This window comes from Notothenia rossii (genome assembly GCF_949606895.1).
Source record: "Notothenia rossii genome assembly, chromosome: 6".
Taxonomy (NCBI): Eukaryota; Metazoa; Chordata; class Actinopteri; order Perciformes; family Nototheniidae; genus Notothenia; species Notothenia rossii.
Genome location: NC_136909.1, coordinates 22,726,740 through 22,747,186, shown reverse-complemented (window position 1 = coordinate 22,747,186; position 20,447 = coordinate 22,726,740). Strand labels below are relative to the sequence as shown.

General features: G+C 41.5%; 2 protein-coding genes across 2 annotated transcripts in view; both read left to right on the top strand.

Moving 5' to 3' along the window:
• The window catches only part of oxct1a (3-oxoacid CoA transferase 1a), a 39,816-nt gene extending 29,039 nt beyond the window's left edge, over window positions 1-10,777 (top strand). The window contains exons 14-17 of the mRNA XM_079686431.1: window positions 3,024-3,113; window positions 3,974-4,054; window positions 9,925-10,026; window positions 10,124-10,777. Of these exons, the coding sequence (XP_079542557.1) occupies window positions 3,024-3,113; window positions 3,974-4,054; window positions 9,925-10,026; window positions 10,124-10,159 (309 nt within the window). The 3' untranslated portion in view covers window positions 10,160-10,777. The remainder of the gene's footprint in view (window positions 1-3,023; window positions 3,114-3,973; window positions 4,055-9,924; window positions 10,027-10,123) is intronic.
• A 1,888-nt stretch (window positions 10,778-12,665) lies between these two features.
• plcxd3 (phosphatidylinositol-specific phospholipase C, X domain containing 3) overlaps window positions 12,666-20,447 on the top strand; it is a 34,713-nt gene continuing 26,931 nt past the window's right edge. Inside the window, exon 1 of the mRNA XM_079686433.1 lies at window positions 12,666-12,941. Within this exon, the coding sequence (XP_079542559.1) occupies window positions 12,839-12,941 (103 nt within the window). The 5' untranslated portion in view covers window positions 12,666-12,838. The remainder of the gene's footprint in view (window positions 12,942-20,447) is intronic.

Below are 20,447 nucleotides of genomic sequence, written 5' to 3'. Positions count from 1 at the left end.
ACTATTATTAAATGTGGTAGAGGCCTTTTATCTATAAATAGCCTAAGCGGAGGTAGTCACAGAGTAATCCAACGTCTAGGTAAAATGGACAGTCTGCACGGTGAGAATACACACACACACACACACACACACACACACACACACACACACACACACACACACACACACACACACACACACACACACACACACGACTCCGACCATGTTATGTTACATGTCATGATATAGTTCAAAAAGCCAGTAAAAGGGTATACTGTTATACTACACCTTTTCCCCCTAAACAGTATGTAAGAATGTGTCCCTGATATTGTATTTCAGCTAGCTTTCTACTAGTCAGACAAAACAAGTCTAACAAAAAGCCAGCCAAAAGTTGAGGCTTGATTTGATTGAATAACATCACTTTAGCAGGAGGTTAAAAGGTTTTTAGGGCAAGGTAATGCTGATCCTCCAAGCAATATCGGTAATGGACAATAACCTCACACCTGTCTATCTCGCTAACAATGTATTTCAATCAAAGTGTTTTCTATTAAACAAGGTCATAAGCATTATTGAGACCACATGCACACACACAAGCTGAACTGTTTCTTCTGTGTGCTTGGCTGCTGTCACGGTGATGCAACACAGGCACTGAGGCTGCATCATTTCAAAGCTAAATAAATGGTCTTTAACGCTAGAAATTAACAAGGCCACTTGATTCCTAGTATTGTCTTGCACGAAACACACAACTAATGATTATTTTGTATTAAATTGTGGCTCCAGTTGAAGTTTAATTTGCCCAACCAAAAAAAAAGTAATTTATCTTTAAAATATATATTTGTATCTCTTTATTGATTATAACCTCCAGAGTACTTTTGTTCAACACCAATGTTACATTTGAAAAGCAACTGCTCTCTCTGGTTAACTACAGCCTAGTTGATGGGTGCAGTAGCAGCTGTAAATCCAGACCTGCTGCTGTCAGATCAGATGGTGTTATCCCCTCGGGCATTTGCTCACACCACCTAGCCCTTTGACTGTCAGAAATTGCATTAACATTGATCATGTGAAAAAGGATACAGTTATCATCTGGAGTATCGCTGTATGTTTAATTGAAACACTGACAGAATACAAAGGTGGAGAGATTGTGCTTGAAGGCTAAAGTTCAGAATGGATAGTCTTTTAATAGCATAGATGTTGGTCATTTTATTTTATGACGTAGTGTAAAGCCATATTCAGGAGTTCTATAAGATAATAACGTAAATTAAATTAAATGCAGCCTCTCCCATATCCTCAGTTTTCCCGTACTTCCTGTAAACCTCCTCCTCTTTTCCAACCCTCCCTTTGCTCTTTGTTGATATCTTCTCCACCCAGCTGGCTTCCCCGAAGGCAGACAGCATCCCAACCGCACTTGGCATATAGATTCTCTGGTTATAGCTTAGCAGAGAGCGAAGCTTCACATGATTGATGAGCAAATGGGATTTTAATTAAGTTACTCAGCTGTCACCCTGTGGCCATTTCTGCATGTCAGCCATCCTTATTTGGAAACATCTTTATTGGGAATAATGACGGGAACTGAAGACAATTTTTCACCTGGTCCTCATATCTGTTGCTGTGATGATCATTCAGATTTCTTTATGTACTTTCTCATCTCCCGGTTTAAATTAAAACCAACTTTATTTAAATGTTCATTTTTAAGGAACATTTCAATTGTCAATTGTAAATAAAGGCAATGCAATTCAGTGCACATAGGAGCATACAACCATGGTTTAAAGCACCATGTTTAACCATATAAGCAAGGGAACCTATTTAAAAGATACAATACATTTTTAGACTGATCTGTGGGTGCTAGCTCTGTGCTTTGCTCACATTTCTGTGAATGTATAACTCTTTTTTGCAGCATAAATAAGATTTGGTGGTCCCTGGATATTGTTGAATGTTAGGTTTGTAATCTTTAAAGGAAACAGTGGGCTATGATCAAATTTCCCCAAACTTTTTATTCTGTATTTAGTCAAATGTTGCAGTTAAGGAGAGTAAGCACCGTTAAATTCAGTTAACACCCAGCTAGGCCCAATTAAGGTTAATCTTATACTACATTACTATACACTACTGAATTCATCACAATACTCAATACCGAAGTACTGTTGATGCTGCATCTTTCAGGACCATTGATGAAATACAGTAAATGGAATAAAGACCATAACAATTCACACTCAAAATGCTGCTGCTGAAATTGTACCATGAAACATGAGTTATGAGCACATTGCTCACGGCAATTACAAAAGCATATCTTCTCACTCACCACCATTTGTATCTATTCATGCAGATAGCTTTGGTTTCACTTGCTCAGATTTTGATAAATTCATCTGTGACATTCCTGCTGGTGCTCCAATACAAACACAGTGAATGGAGGTTTTGTTCAGTATTAGAGGGCAGTGGGTTTCTGAAGAAGACAGTGGATATCTAATATTTAAGTGTTTAGATTAGTTACACTGTGCATTTCGCTTTGCATTACATTTTATTTTACGAATTGTTGGGAAAGAAATCATATGTTTTATAATATTTAATTAAATAGCGTTTGTGGTGTTGCCACTGTAACCTCACGACATTTTTCTAATACTTTAGTTTAATTATTTTTGCTTCCTTCTCTTGTTCACCGTCTTATTCTGTGATTTGTTTTCAAGGTCTTGCTACTGAAGGAAGAAAAGTACTGTATACCAAGAATAGAGCTTAAAATATTTTCTTCCATTGAAGACAAACCAACAACTAGCAGCTTGCAAACCTTTATATATTTGCCATGGATGTGGTTTTGTGTTGAGAGAGCCATCTACTTGAATAGGTGCAGCGGAAGTGAAAAAAGTGTTGTCATTTCTTTTCACCTTTCTAAATGAATGCTTTTGTTTCCTGTTTTTTTTTAATGATTGTGTTGAAATTTACATCATGGTCATTTTAAGGCCATTGCTAACGGGAGATAACAACTGAATTGTGATTGTTCTACCTTAAATAAATGTGATGACTGAAACCTTAATCCATGTTATTTTCCAATTTAGGGTAAAATGGTGAAGGGTATGGGAGGAGCCATGGATTTGGTCGCTAGCGCTGGAACCAAGGTGGTGGTCACCATGGAGCACTCAGCTAAGGTATGTGTGCATGTAGGAGTGTGTGTGTGTTATGTGTGTGTGCTTTCAACATGACCTTTACAAATTACCCTAAACTGGCTAATTTCCTTTGCCAGGTATCCACGTCAAATTACATTGGCAATTTTCTTTTCCCATGTTGGCACCGTCACTAGAGTACTTTGTATCTGCTTCCTACGATAATGAGTGTGAGTGTTATTACTGATTAAGGATTATTCTGTTAATGGATTTCTTAATGCCTCTTTACAAGAGAGCGCTGCTCATACTGATGAGGTTTTTGCACACGAACCATGTCCTGTTTGTTTCATCTGTGGCTATTTTGACAATACTTAATGCATTGGAAACAGCTGATTAGTTAGACTGGTTCTATAGCTAGGGGTGAGTAATCCAACTGGGATTTTGACAAAAGCAGTAGGTGACCAAACTGATCCACTTATTTTTTCATATGGGAAAGTCCACACCGATATGACGCAAGGGCAGCGTAACATAGCATTCACAGAAGCATACTGTTCTTGCTAATGTTATCTTTTCTGGCGCCTAGCTGTTTTCCAGATGGTGCAGCAGGTGAGCATACACTTACACATACACCTACTGCCCTGAAGTCTGCAAGGTGGGGGGAAGGTTGATGAAGTGTGCATCTCAGGCAGCATCAGAGGCATTTGAATGTGTCCCTTCCTTAAAATGACAGTCTTGCATGGATTTTGTGCTGTAAATATTTTGGAAGAAATAAGAGTTTATATAACCAGCTGCATCTCTGGATATATTTAAATTGGAGCTGCATCACTGAAGGTATCAACCCACATTCCGAGGGTGACTGTTTCTACCTAAGTTTATGTTTTAACCAACTGCCCTTTGTCTTTCAGGGAGGAAAACACAAGATATTGGAAACATGCAACCTGCCTTTAACAGGGAAGCAGTGTGTAGATCGGATCATCACAGAAAAGGTGCGTTTCCATTTTTTTCATTATCTTCCATTTAGAGCGAAATGGATGAATGGGGGGATTTCCCAGACTTCGGTAAGGAGCCCTTTATTATAAAACAGCAGCAACGCACTGGTATCTCCTGGCATACTTACTTAAGGAGCAAACAAATTTAGGGGAAAAATGCTGTCACTGCAGCTTTACAAGCGTAAAACCAAAGAAACACACACATACCCTCTTGTAAATCGTGAACACAACAAATACTAAAACATTTAGGCTTAAAACAACCAACTGCTGCCTACATACAGATACGAAGCCTTGAACCTGTTCTCCCTCCACAACTAGCTTAAGCCTTTTTTGTTTCTTTAATAAAGCATCTTGATTAATTTGTTTTAGTAGCTACAAGTGCTACAGTTTCCCACATTGCAGTAGGGAAATATTGAAACCAAAATGTTTTGGTTGGTTTTTTATATTATCTCAGCATTATTTAGCAATAAGGTCCCACATTGTATCTGTATCTCTCAGTTCCATTGCTTGCATTACACTAACAAAAACAATCACACTGCAACTGATAAATTAGTATGAAGCAATAGAGTGACATGGTTAGAGGGAAATTGTATTTATTCCATTAACAGTAATTCAATTAGTTGTGAGGAGGCTTCTTATTGATTCTTTCGTGGTTTGTTAATTTTCATGGTTAGGGTTGGGTTTCCCTTTATTATGTATTCTGTTGATGCTCCCATCCGTGCCTCAAGGCCTCCTTCTAATGATGTTGATGCTTGTGCAATGATTGAAGTCATAGCTGATCTGCAGCTGTGTGTTTTTGACTGTTTTTCGGTTATTTTATAAAGAAAAAACACTGAATGAAACCGAGTTGGAAGCAGACTCAATTAGTCAAGAAGCTCATCTGTATATGGAAGATATTCACTTAGGATATTGTTGGGTAGTCTTGGTTGACACACCCTTTGAGTGTTTCATGCACTTGGGACATGCTGACTGGTTCCAATATGGAAACTCTGGAAAAACGTACTGCTCAAGCTCTCAAAGCATATGGGTCTTAGCAGGAAGGCAAATCTCCATCTTCATAATTTAGAATTTCCTCAGCTCCCCACAGTTTGAGTGTTCTCTGGTGTATGGGAAGAAGGTGGACACATTTGGATATAGATGCCATTTACATTCAAGTTGCCTTACTTGGTAGCCCATGTGGTGATAGAGAGGGTAGGGGGTCTAGCAGCATGAATATTATGTTATGCTTCAGGCAAGCTGGGTTTTAATGACCAACACACAAGTAGAGAAAACAGTTCTCTTTTCAAAATAGTGCTACAGTAAGCACATCTACATGGTTGCGAAAAAATAAAGAGAAGTAGGGATAAATGGTAGATGCCAGTAAAAAGGGATGAAAGTGGGGGCAGGTTAGAGAGAAAAGCGACTAGAAGCTCCTAGTGCTGATTAGGTTTCTTTTGTACTATTGTGCTTTTGTCAATTCCCTGTGACCCTCTGGTGGCTCCTGCCTTTGGAACTCATTGAAAACACGACCTGTAAGCAGCAAAGTGAGACCTGGCCTTGACAGTGTCCGTGGATCTTTTTTCCACCCCATCAGTTTTTTCCTGCTCGACTGGCTTTTGCTGTGATGGCCCAACATTTCTCAGGGAGCAGATTTCTGTCAATATTTATAAAGGTTAAAGCTCCTTCTGCTGCCATCATAGCACTGCTACCACCTCCTCATCCTTTCCACCTGTCTTCATTTCCCCTCCTGCTGTTTTCTCTTCCTCAATATTCATTTGGTATTTATTCTCTTATTAAATCCCTAGCTTTTTACTTTTTTTGAAATGTCTCAAATTTCTTGCATTCTTTAATTTATAACCTTTTTTTTTTTATTTCCTTCCATCTCTTTCAACACATTCCACATACACACCTAATGTTATTTTTCCTTCCACTTGGCCCCCCATCCACAATCCACAAGTATTGTCCAGCCGTATATATGTCCACATTTAGAAAATACCCGTTCATGGACAATGACAGTCTGCTTTTGTAGTTTGGACAGGGAAAGGTGAGCTTTTCAAAAATTGACAAATGACTGTCAGCTTGTCAGCCTCTCAGATATTGCCACAATACTCCTGCCTGGCAGCAGTGGTATGAATGAAAAACAAATAAATAGCTTGAAAGCTTCTAGTCTAATTGGCATTAAGCAGTGTTAAGAAGCTGACTTTTGGTTCTATTTAGCGCTGGCTGTGAGTGCTTCTTTTGAAAAACAGTGTAGTGAACTAGACAACAATTACAGCCGCAGGAATGGAGAATACTAACGAAAGTACAACCTAAAAAAAACTCTGCTACCATGAAGACAGAATAAAAACTATTGTCTGTTATTGCTGTTTGGTGATCAAAATAATGATTTCCAAATCTTTAAAGCCTGCTAAAAGCCTCAGTGACATTATTGCAAAGACATTTGAATCACATACAATTGTTCATAATAATAACACAGGATGTGGTGGGGGAATAAGAACTTATTAAAGATTCGGGAACAAAACCAATTGTGAAAAAAAACTGTGGTGATCACCAGAGGAAACTTCCAGCAGTAGAGATTGGGGAGCTATAAAGCCCGGCGGCGAACAGTGCTTTATAAGCCTGATAATGGTAATTCCAAATTGGTTTCTTACTATTTGCTATCCATGATTAAAATCTCTGCTACAATGTGTTACTAAAATGAGAGCAGAGACTTGGGCCTTCTAAACCTGACAATACATATATTTTTTCCCCCTCACATACACATGCACAGATGCTGACATACACAATGTATTCTCACCGACCCAGCATGCTCCCTGGTTCTGATAGCCTGGAGGGACGGTGATTCAAGCGTTGTCCCTAAATAGTGTTGCTATGAATTGAGACCCAGGGTGATGGGAAACCTATTGCCTCAGGCAGCATCTCTGCTCGATGTGGTTTGCACCATTTTATACACCATGTTGCCATTTATTTTTCTCTTAAGCACAGTTCCCCTGTTTAAGAGCCATCTCGCATGTAGCATTGCGATCATTTCTGAGTTAATCACAGGCAGTGGGTAAATCACCACTTCCCTAGCTTCTGGTGCTTAAATTGCTGCAATGACAATGGTATACACACAGGTTTCTGTGTCATTTTAACCCTTTTCAACTGTGATTTAGGGAATAATTGCCTGTTTTAAACATTTAAAAAACAATTGCCCATTCATGCAGTGATGAAGCAGAATGACTCCTGATATCCATTAGTTTTAATGATCCCAGAAAAGGGTGGCATTCTGCGTTAAGACAACAGGGCCAATGACAGCAATTATAACTCCAGAAACCAAATTTAAATAATCTTCTTGTACTTCTTGTCCAAACACATCTTAAAATATGCTCCTTTAAATTGCTGTCGTGCGTTGACAGGATACGGGATGATCTTTAAGAAGTTCACTTATTGAAGGGTAAAATGTCATGTTTTACTCCCAGCTCTTTGTTACATCCCATTTGTCTAGTGTGGGCTGTGGGCTGAGCGATGTTGGCTTATTGTTGTTTCATGACATTCAGACAACACAAGGGGTAGACTAGCAGCTTCTTAAGGACTAACGTGCATCAATCTGGTTAATGATGGTGACTCCGAAAGATGTGAGAAAGACTCAATAAGAGTCAATAAAAAGGCAAATTGAGGTACATTTTGTTATTCAGTAAAAAAGTGTGGCGATCAGAAACAAGGTCAACTGATTGTTAATGACCATTGTGTGTCAATGTCTTCTGAATTGTACATCAGAGTATGCCAAACCGTGAGCCCACATTGTGTATAAATAGCCCCTGCTAAAGCTGTAAACTCTTGTTGCACATATATTGACAGATTTCACAAATCTTTTATTTTCCTTAATCACTTGGGAAACTTGTCAAGATTAGAGATGGATGTCACTGTCTCTGTAATACATAGACCCTTGCTCCTCCTGACATTCCATCTGTCTTGCTATATTGGAGTGAGATATTTGCCTCCTGCCCTGTCACTGTGTGGGCCTCTAATGAGCGGAGAGTCCTGACAGGCTCTGCAGGGATGTGTCTGTGGCTCAGCCCGTCAGTCCTGCTGAGAGGAGCAACAGGAAGTGGCTCAGCTGAGTGCACCTGGCCTGTCTTTTGAAACAATGTTTTGCATGAATATGTAGAATAATACGGCTCCAGGTTTAGTTTTAAAGGTAAAGTTTAAAAGGGCTGGTGTACACCATGTACTATATCAAAAATGTGACACAATGACTGGACATAACATACACACTGTTTTCACATGCACATAATATGCACACATGACCAAATATGTATGGTCATTTGAATTCATTTCTTATTTTATAGTTATTTATCATATTTAATTTGTATCTTTGATTTGATCGTTAATTTGATTAATCTGTGTGAACATGTGCCGTCCTGTTTTTCAATTTTACCCTGTTGCTGTTGAACTACTGAATTTCACCACAGAGATGAATAAAGATCCATCTTATCTTATCTTATATGCACACATAACTGACTTGATGTCAGACGTGTGTTGAGAAGCAGCAGTCTGTCGAAGTTGAAATGTTCTAATTTAATCGAAGATGTTAACAGTAACGGATATCTTTGGTGAGGCCAAATAAAAAGATTACGGATAGATATTCAAGAAAGGAATTAACATTTAGAAGATACTTCAGGAATCTGTTTTTTTCTCAGCTGTCTAAAGTAAGTTTAAAAAAAACTAATGGGTGATGATTATGCCCAATTGTTGACCAACCAATGAAAATGTAAACGTACTAATATAAAGTTACAATATTTAGGATCATTATTAACTAAATGAGATTGAGTCCAAGCAAGAAGAGAATCACACCCGAAGTGAAAATGTGTTTCAGGGGGAATTGGAGAACTTACTAACAAATCAATCTGTTGTACACACATACAGTATATGGCTCATATATTGAATTAGCTTGGCTCATAAAGGCTTGAACAGGTCTGTTGCCTGAAAAATCTTCAAAAACATTGTTGTATACAATTGCTTTTTTTCAGTACTCAGTCTTTAGATATACATCCAGCATTTGTTCTACTCTGGCCTTGTAATTGGAAGATTATTTATGGTAATTTACACAAGATCTCCAACTTCCTCTCTTCTACAGGTGTGATGCCTTTTGCCGTATACTGCATTTCATTAGCTTTAGAGATGATATAATCTCCAGGGGCCTTTTGTTAAGAATCTCGCAGACCAACCATTGTAAGCTCATCTTGGAATCATATTTATACAATTTTGCTTACGAATGTTTGTATAATCAGAACAACTCCTCACAAAGTATGTGCAATAACCCCTTATTGTGGTGTTGTAAAGTATTATAAAAAGTAAAGTTGTACAGACAAACTCACAATGCCATATTTAACTATATTAGCATTCTAACGAGAACAAGGAAATGTTGTTTAGTCTGGAGTTCAGTCACATTGACCTTTCTTACTTCCTCCTAGCAATGCCTCCGACTGATGTTTTCTTTCTGCATCAATGATTAACTGTTACACTTGAACTACATTATTCTTTATTAAATCAGTGATTCTTTTATGTTCCAATTGTTAAAAGAAGTGCCACTTTATAGTGATCGACCCTCAGAGAGTTGAGGACCACTTTGTGAATAATGGCACTATTTTATCATCTATGGTTGGAGTGGTTCTCTGCCCCCACTGATTTTGTTGTGTGTGTGTTGGGTGTTGGGTGGGGGGGGGTGGGAGGTGATCATCTCATTTAAGGTCACTGATAATTGAGGCCTCCACATCCTTGTCTGTGACCACACAAAAATAGGGTTCAAACCCATCTTTTAAGGAAATACTCATTTTGTCTTTGTGTCTCATCACCCACCCACTCTCATCTCTCTCTTAACATCTCATCCTGCTTCTGTTCCCCAGGCTGTGTTTGATGTGGATACGACAAAAGGCCTGACTCTGATAGAAGTATGGGAGGGACTCACTGCTGAAGATATCAAAGCATGCACTGGCACAGATTTTGAGGCAAGTATTGATTGCTAGCATTATATTCAATTTTCTAACTTAGTATCATAACCATGTGACATCTTCCTTCCTTATTAACGGTCTACTGTCTTTTTAGGTGTCTCCCAACCTGAGGTCCATGCAGCAAATCTAGAGGAACGTGCAATGGATATGTGTTTTGGTTTGTGTGACACTCATTTAGTTTCTCCTTGGTCACAAGAGTGTTTTAGCAGCCAGAGAAATGTCAAATACTGTTTAAACTCAAATGTTAGGTGCAGTTCCCTGGTAGTTAGCATATAAAACATCTTTTTTGTGAACTACTTTGACCATTAAGTTATTATTTTCTTTCTTTTTTACCAGTGTGTATGATTAGGTATTACCATATAATCCATCTGAATTGACATCTGGAATACTCTTTATATGCTCAGGGAGAAAAATGCTAATTTACCAGTGCTATGAATAAAAATATACAAATACTTGAAGATTACTGTAGACTGTAGTTTAGAGGATTTGCATGCACAAAAGGGAATATGATTGTACTGTATTTGTGGTAATACACCAAGTAACAAATGAGTCTTTGGATTATATCATCTAATGTAAGATAGAATATTATTTATTCTCCATTTGATTGAGAAAGAAGATGCAATAATGACATGTGTCATAACAAACTGTCGCATTGTCAAACTGTTTTATAGACTGTATTTTATCTGACATATTTCAAAGTTGGTGTGCAATTACTTATTTAAAATAAAATGTTTTTTGCTCAGCGTAACACATGTATTTGTTTTTCTCTAAATCTTCATTTCTGTATAACAGTATCTGGAAAACCAACAATAGTTGGATTGTTTGTTGAAATTAGTCATCAAATCACACAATGATTAAAAGCATTATGAGTGCTTTGAGAGTGATTGTTTCTGACACTCTACAGGTTAGTGCTTTCTATATATGGGTGGTATGCTTGCATTGACATCCTTAATGTTATTTCTCCAGTCGAGTAAAGGCGCTGCCATTACCTGAGGGTCGTTACATAACTGGAGAAATCAGCCTCTGGGCTTTTGGGTTCAAGAAGATCAACTGGATTGGATCATCAAGCAGAAAAATGGAAGAAAGTGACAGGAGCTTTTGCCACCGGCTGTTGATGTTAATCCAGCGCATCCCTTCATGAGTCAAACAGAAGTGGTACCCTAGTCTACATTTAGAAACCTATTTCTCATACGTGAACTGAGGTGCAATTATAATTAATCGTAAGAAGCGGCTTTAACACAAACAAAAACCATTAACTTGATTTTTATTCATCACAAATGTAAAAATTGCGTGTAAGTAATTTTATTGTATATGGTGGCTGTTTTGGGCTGAGGTTGGTGGAAAGCAATCAGAGTTGGTTTTTGATGTTTTGGGACATATGGGAGCAAGTTTGCTTGTGGCATCCCCAGAGAAAGTAATTGTTCTTTTAATGATTTTCACAATGCGTCATATATGGATGTAGCCCCCAACCATGAAAAATGATCATCAATAATGAACATAGTGATATTCTGTCTATATCTAGGAAAAACATATTTGACAGCCTATACACCTGAGGAATTTCTCTTTATGCAGTTTGGTGTAAATACTGATTTCTTATGAGCATAGTAGTTACAGAGGCAATTAAAGCATAACATGCTCTCGAGTTTTCACTGGACCCAGGTCTAACATGCAGCGTGCCTATGCGATGCTCAGCACAGATGCATACATTCTAATTATTAAATTCTTCGAATGTTTTCCAGCTTCATGCCGTGACACCTGAATAACTAAGGTGGCTAGCCAGCTGAGTATCACCACATTGCTTATGTCAGTTATTCATTGTCATTTCCGTTTCAACTGCAGTGATAATTAATCATATGGCTCTGTCCTGAAATTGCATGACCTCAAACATTATAATTGGTTTTCAGTATTTGTGTATTTAGAGCTAAAAGGATTTTTTTGCTGATTCCTTATCCTTTTGTAGAGAAATAAAGACCTAATGCTAGTCTCCAAAACTGTACTAAATGTTAAAAATATTCCATCCTCCAGTTAAAAAACGATGTATTCATAAGCTTTGAGGATGTATCGATATACTAATGTACATTGTCCCAGACTACGGTTTATCATGCTGCCATTGGTGGGTTTTCTGACGCTTTCAATAAACCTTATTAACGCCTGAATTTTGGGTAGTCGCCTCTTTTGGAAGAATAACAATGAAATAATGAATGGTACTAAAGTTTCAGATGATATCACTTCAAAAATTAAACGTACTCGTTAGAGTATTATTGCTGCTGCGTAATATTGGAAAGCTGTACGAACCGCATTTCATAATTGTGACATCAGCCGCGGAGAGCTGTTCAGGGGGTGTGGACTGTCTCTCTGTCTCTCGTGTGTGTGTGTGTGTGTGTGTGTGTGTGTGTGTGTGTGTGTGTGTGTGTGTGTGTGTGTGCGTGTGTGTGTGTGTGTGTGTGTGTGTGTGTGTGTGTGTCTGTGTGTGTGTGTGTGTGTGTGTGTGTGTGTGTGTGTGTGTGTGTGTGTGTGTGTGTGTGTGTCTGTGTGTGTGTGTGTGTGTGTGTGTGTGTGTGTGTGTGTGTGTGTGTGTGTGTGTGTGTGTGTGTGTGTGTGTGTGTGTGTGTGTGTGTGTGTGTGTGTGTGTGTGTGTGTGAGAGAGAGAGTGTGAGAGAGAGAGAGAAAGACTGTGCACGACAGTAAGATTATATGTGTGTGTGTTTGTGTGTGTGTGCGTGTGTGTATAGAGAAAGAGAGAGCGAGCGCTATCCAGGTTGGCGCAGGCACCGGTCCGGGAGAACGGAGCGTTGTGCACGGTGGCAGCATGGCTTCGTCTCACGGGAGAAACGACATGCGGTTCGCTGACTGGATGTCAAGTTTACCGCAGAGCATGCACACTCTTCCGCTCACCAACCTGGCTATTCCCGGTAAGTGTTTCTATCATGTTGATCAAATGTAATCATGTGATGAGGAATATGTTCTTCTCTTTCTATCCGCGCGCACTGCCTGTATCCTGGTAGGTGGGAACTAAATAAATATGTTAGACCATGAGTTTTAACATTAAACATGTATATCTGCTTTCAAACGTTGATGTTTTACTATATACCCCGTGCAACTCGGCTTTAGTTTCATTGTACCTCGTTAGGGTGAGACCTGTTGCGCAACATAATAAATGTCCTTTATTTTCAATAGTTCGGCTTTCTCCTGTAATTGTCCTTTTTCTCAAGGTGATCAATAATACCTACATTATGTATTGCTTGCCTATCTAACTTAACGATGAGAAGCTCTGACACATTATATAAAGATGAATGATAGACAGATGACCATGCTGCTCTGTTTTGTGTAAGACTTTTGGCGTCTGTACTGGGGTGGTGGATTCACTCAGATGATCTGTTTTACCTTTAGCCAATCAGTGTTTAGGATTCCTTAAACTCCAATAAAGTATGACACTCTGGTTGTAAAGCACACCTCTGAATGATGGAATGGCATATTAGAAGAATTGTATATCTGCTGCGTGGTGATTATGAAAACATTACACAAAGCTTTTTCATTCTTAATTTTCTAATTTTCCAGTTTTAATCTTTAAACCTCCGCCCCCCACTCTCCATATCTCTCCTCACTTTTATGCTGTTGCACTAGATACCTGGTATATTTAGGGGTGGCATGTGCAATGATGGGTTTTCAGATGCAGATAGCTTGGTCCATGTGGTGTCCAATGAGGCATGACAAATAGACACATGCAATACATCCTAGATTTAATCAAATACTGACTGTTATACAGAAGCAGCATGACATATGACCTCATGTATTTTGGCTGAATCACAGGACATGTTCATTCTTGCCAAGCCAGCATGTAAACACTGCCTGTCCCATTTAATTAGGTATCATCACTTCTTATTGGCCCTGCGGCCTGCAGATCAGCTTTTCTTTGTCTTTCATCCGTTTGGAGACAGATTCTGTTAACATCCTCAGATTCTTTGCACTTTCTTGTGTTTGTGTTTACCCATCTGGCATAAGGTTACTTAAAAAACATTTTTATCAATTGTTTCAGCAACACCCATGTGTTCTTATTGGAGTGTATGTCTGGAAGTGAGTCTATATCACTTCCTTTTGTCTCATCTAAGAATGCAGCCTTTGTTCAAGCAGAATTGAAACCCGGGACAGACAAAAGAGACATCTGTTTTATCTTAGTTTCACTTTTCCTTTTAGTTAAAGAATATTATGTTCATCATAAAGTTTCCTGACATACACTCCTTATCATCCACACACTGTTGCCTGTAATTCAGTGATGCAATTTATTTTCAAGAAGAAAAAAAAGAAAGTTATCCAGCCGACAGTCTCAATGATTCAGGGCCAAGTGTTTTGGCAGTTTGGAGTAATCTACCATGCGTGGGTGATGTGATGGCGTTGTGCTCTGCTGTTGCCAAAAGCCCCCACTGTGTCTGTATTGCCGGCATTCCACAGCTGTACTCATTAATATACATAATCTGTATGATTGGGAGTGAATTTTAAAAGGTTTCACAGTGATAGAAAATACTTAATTATTATCTAATTTAATATTTTTTGAATGGCATTTGTATGCTTCAAATAATTGGATAATGAGCTAATGCAGTCAGAATGCATAGGAAAATACTGTAAATTGTTAGTGAGTTTATGTGTTAGTTGTATTGTGTATTTGAAAAGGCAATCAAAGCAAATTACATTTCACTCACAAAGCTATAGGGGTTAATATCCCCAGGGATATTGGCTCAGTCCATCATGTGGAATGACGTATGCGTCTCTAATGGTGAAGTGCCAATGATTAGCTACTGTACCTCCATACAGGTATTTAACATACTGTTAATTTCATCCACACTCAATTACACTCAAGACATTTCATGTACAGAAAATACAAAAAACAATTGGTGACCAAAGTGCTTTACAGAAAGGTAAACATTTTAAATAATGAATAATGTTAAGGTATGGAAAGCAAAGTGCACCTGTATATTTTGACTTGAAAGCATGAGCTTCATAGCGAAGGGGGACATTTTATTCAGTCAAGTGTTGATGTGGAAATCACACTATCTGAGGAAATGTCCCTCACCATGATTTTCCTGTATCGACATCCCACCGCTAAGATGGATTTCTATGATCAGGTAAAACTCATGCTGAATTCCTGTGACTTCAACAAAGAGCTAATTATTCTAGGAGACTTTAATATCAACCGGAATGACAAACAAAATAGAAAGAGCTTAAAACGGATCATGGATAACCACAACTTAATATAACTAATGGATCAACCGACTAGTTAGCCAAAACCTCTAAGACTATGATAGATTTATTGTTTACAAACAAAGCTGACAGAATAGTTCAAACCTACAACTTACTGACTGGTCTTTCTGACCATAATCCTATTATGTTCACCAGGAAACTCACAAAGTTCAGGTTCATAGCCACACCCCTGCCTTGGGCCCTCGCTTCATCAACGTTTTGTTGATGCAGTGACAATTATTGATTGGGGGACACTCTGTCCTCTGAAGATATTGGTGAAAACAGTAATCTGTTTATATCTAAAATGAATGATACGATGTCTTCCTTCTCAAGAAGAGGGCGCCTTAGGGACAGGAAGGAACGAGGGGAGTCCAGTAGAGGGCGGAGACTGTCAGAGATATAACGAGGGGTTACGTATGGTAACCCTTGTTATATAAGCACAGGCAGAGCCCTCTACTGGACTCTATGAGTACTACCTTATCATGCAAGCATTCACCTACTGAGACTTCTATAGACGTAGCCGGCCCCGGGTCGGGCCGGGGCGGGCCTACCTGAATGCGCGCGTATCTCACCGTATAAAATGAGGCCTCGCCTCCTGACCGTCATCCTACACCTCTCTTCAGCGAGCGGTATAGGACAGACAGTGCCCCGAGTAGAGGGCTCCGCCTGTGCTTATATAACAAGGGTTACCATACGTAACCCCTTGTTATATCTCTGACAGGCTCCGCCCTCTACTGAACTCTATGGGTACAGTGGGCGGCCCGATGTATATACGCACTGTCGTCCAACAACACCGTTCCACCTCACTGTCCCTGACAGGCTTTAGCAGTCGCTGCGCCTCACTCACCTCTCCCTCGGTTGTAACTGTGGAGAAGTCCGGGCTGCGGCTGATAGAGCACACCCTGACGCGCTTACCTCGCGAAATGTGTGTGCTCGGAAACAGTGCTGAGGGTCCCCCCCCCCGTCCGCCTATAAGCAGAGAGGGAAAGTCCCCACCCCTGCATGGTTTCACTATGCACCACCTGTCCTAAGGAGCACGGGGAGAGCGCAAGTGCCCCCATGTCCCCCACACTCAGACACTGACCCGTACAGAGTGTGTGCAGACTATAGTGTGGAGGGCTCTCCCCTCCTGCACCCAGGCAGGCCAGACGAGCCCTCCAGCCCCGTAAGGGCCCAGTGCGCACTATGTCCCCCCGCGACCCTCCAGGGGGCCCGGAAAAAAATGTAAGCGCATTTACGCCCAGGGAGGGGGTCAGATGCCCACTGACCCACAGCCCCCCCCCCCCCTCCTCACCAGTCCTGTGTTGCCCCAGCAAGCACAGACGAGGAGAAAGAGCCAGACATGTCCAAGAGATAAAACCTTATGAAGGGGCCTGGCGTTGACCAAGACGCCGCCGTGCATATATTCTCCACACTCACACCGTTGAATAAGGCTGTTGACACAGCTACAGCCCGTGTGGAGTGTGCACGGACCCCCGCGAGGCAGGTTCTCCCCGCCTGTCCGTAGGCGTGTGCAATGCCTTTGCAGAGCCAGCATGCCAGGCATTTATTGGACAGAGCTTTCCCGGTCACCCCGCCCCCGGAGCACACAAATCAGAATCAGAATACCTTTATTAGTCCCACAGAGGGGAAATTTGCAGCGTTACAGCAGGAAAGAGCCACAGACAGCTTAGTGTTGCATATCTTACATGCGTTAAAAAAGTACTAAGTTATAATATAATAAACAATATGCTAAAAAAGTACTAAGTTATAATATAATAAACAATATGCTAAACAAAAAAAGATTAAAAAGTTAAACAATTTTCAAAAATACAGATAAAAAACGAATCAAATCTACAAATCAAATCCTGTAACAGTTCATAGGATTTAGCAGCCCGGTATATATTACAGTTAAAGATGGCCTATGTATATAAAGTATATATTGCACATAAAGCACATATTGCACATAGTTTGACGGTATTTAACAGCAGCAAGTTAAACAATTTACAAAATACAAGATATATACCTTGTAACAGTAACAAGGGTTTAGCAGCCAAGTATAAATGACACAGTTATTAACGGCATATATATATTGATTTAGTTGCAAAGGTACAGACAGCCGTTCAGTGCGTCTAAGGGCAACTGTGCGCTCCACATAACATACTAGCGCATGCACCGGGCAGAGGAGGTGCAATTTAGCTTCAACAAGCAACTCGGGTGCACCGACAGAGCGGTTAACTGTGACACTCTTTTGGCTGACGTTCAGGTAAGTAGCAATGCTGTCTTCCACGACAGTGCTTTCAGGGAGGAGAGCTCTAGAGGCTCAAATGGTTCTGTGATCAGAGCCTCGAGCACCAACGGCAGGTCCCACTGCGGGGCGGAGGCGTGCACTACTGGGCGCAGCCTCCTGACCCCCTGTAAAAACCGCAACATCAGTGACTGAGAAAAAGCTGACCAGCCGTCAAATCCCTCATGGCAGGACGAGATTGCTGCTGCATACACTTTCACTGTAGAATGAGCACGCCCTCTGTCCACCAGTAACTGTATGAAGGATAAAATAGAGCCCAACTCACAGGATAGGGGCTCTATTCTCCGCTCCTCACACCATCGCTGGAATCCCAGCCACAGATCCACCTCTGCTGTCCAGAACTGGGCCCAGATCTGCTTCACCACCTCCGGGTGAAGTGCCCACTCGAATGGCAGGGGGCCGCCCCTCGACATGAGGTCGGCCCTCCTGTTCTCCAGTCCCGGGATGTGGAGGGCTCTCAGAGATAACACCACCTCTGAAGCCCATAACCACAGCTTCTCCGCTGTGGTCAACAAGGCGGCGGAGCAGACTCCGCCCTGCCTGTTGATGTATGCCACTGTGGTGCTGTTGTCGCTCCTGACCAGTACATGTCTCCCCTGAATTAGGGGCATGAGATGCTGGAGGACCAACACTACCGCCCGATAGCTCTAGGAGGTTGCTGTGCCGTGTCTCTGTGAGAGACCAGCCCTCTTCAGGCAGGTCCCTCCCCACACTGTGATGTAGGAGGTCACCCGTCCCAGTGGAGACCCCCTCCGGAGGTGATCCGGGGACCCCCAGAACCAGAGGTTGCCCTCCACTGAGGGAGGGATGGTCACCAGATGTCGTTTGTGTCTCTTGGGATCCAAACACAGGCTGGAGAACCACCTCTGCAGGCGGCGCATATGCAGTAACCCGAGCGGGACCACAACGTGAGCAGCCGCCATGAGACCCAGAGTCTGCATGACAGTTAGAGCTGTCACTGTCGCCCCCTGTCGCAGGCTTCAAACCGCCCGAAGCAGGGAGGCACGTCTGCTCTCAGACAAGGTGGCGTGCAGTGCGCCTGCATCGAGCACCACTCCCAAATACAACGCCTGTTGGTGAGGTATGGGGGTGCTCTTTTTCCAATTGACCGCAAAGCTCAACTTGGTTAGGTGTAGGATCAATTGTGCTGTGCAGAGCATTGCCTGTTCCCTGGACCTGGCCATGACTATGAGGTCATCTAGGTGAAATAAAACTCTCATGCCGTGGACGCACAGCAGTTTGAGTGCAGTGGCCACACATTTGCTGAACGTGCGTGGGGATAGGTAGTAGCCGAACTGTAATCTGTTATACTCATAGGCTATCCCCTGGAAGGCAAAACGCAAATACTTTCTGTGCTCCGGAGCAATTTCCACATGAAAGTATGCGTCTTTCAGGTCGATGGTGGTGAACCAATCGCCCGTATGCACAAGCCCCATTAACTGTTTTATAGTTAACATGCAGAATATTCTGTAGGCAATATGGCGATTCAGGCTACGGAGATCTAGAATAGGTCTGAATTCCCCTGTCTTCTTGAGAACCAGGAAATACGTGGAATAAAGACCCTTTTCTCTGTGCTGAGGGTGCACAACAGACACTGCCTGTTTTTGCACCAGAGCCTGAATCTCTGCTGAGAGGAAACCCATCTCCTCCTGGGATGACAGATTTACCTCTCGCATGCCTTTTGAATGGAGGTGGTATGATGCGAAACTGGAGTGAATAACCCCGTTTCAGCGTCCTGTCCATCCACTGTTAACACACTTCTGAGTTTCCATTCCCCATAACATTGTGTTAGGGGACAAGCTCTCAGTTGTGGGGCCCCAGCTATGAAGCTGTGATATTCTCTGGAGAGGGAAGTTTTGCCCATGGAGGGTCGACACAGAAAGGGACGATTTTTTACTGAGGTCCTTGAACACACCGCCGCGCACTCCACCATAATGTTCCCTTTACCACTACGGTAAAGCGCATTCATCGGAGTCTTTACTCTAGGCGTAGTGTGTTCCCTGTAATACAGTAATACACCGGCCATAATGCCCCTATACCCGCATCGCGCCCTGATAGCACTTCCTGCGGTTTATCACTCTCATCAGTGCATGCCCACTAGCTACCTCCCTAAAGGCCGCTACACACCAACCCGATTTTGGGAGTCAGAGGCCTTCGCGGCGCCCTACTCAGGTTGGTGTGTCCTGCCCGGTCGTCTCTTTACGGCACATTTTCACACCTCCCGCATGTTGAATCGGCCGCGGGAGGCCAAAGAAAGTCGGGACAAAGAAATCCCTCTGATTGGCTGTTCAGCTTAGCGAGTAAGTGCATGAGAAGCGAAGCGGAAATGAGGGACCAAAACAAACTATTAAGAAGGCACACACAGACGGTTAATCTTTTTCATTTTCATCTCACCTGGCCGCATGAGTTTCTTTTTTATGTTTACATGTTTTCGATCGACGAGAGAGAGTGAAAATGGAACCCAGACGCTATTTGTTGTTTGTTCATATCACGCGGCCTGTTCTCAGGGGCGGCGGGTACAGTAGGCTAGGGAAGGCTAAGCCTTCCCAAATATTTGTGTCACTGCACCCTGGTAAAATAAAAATATAATGTATAATGTTTGTGTCTTTGACATTAGCGCTGCTATGCAGCCACCTCTGCCCTGTACTACGAAGCCAGTTCAACATACCCATATGTTTGAGTTATCTAATACTAACCCTAACAAACGAGATCTCGCTAAGCGGTCCTATGACGCTGGTTATCAAGTCGGTAAATCAAGCCAGGGTTTCTCTCTCCAGCTGAGAGCGCGTTCACGTGAAAGGGGCGGGGTTAGCAACATTTGACCAATCACAAATAGGGACAGCGCAGCGTCATACTTCATTAATGAAAAGTAAACTAATATTAGACAAATATGAAC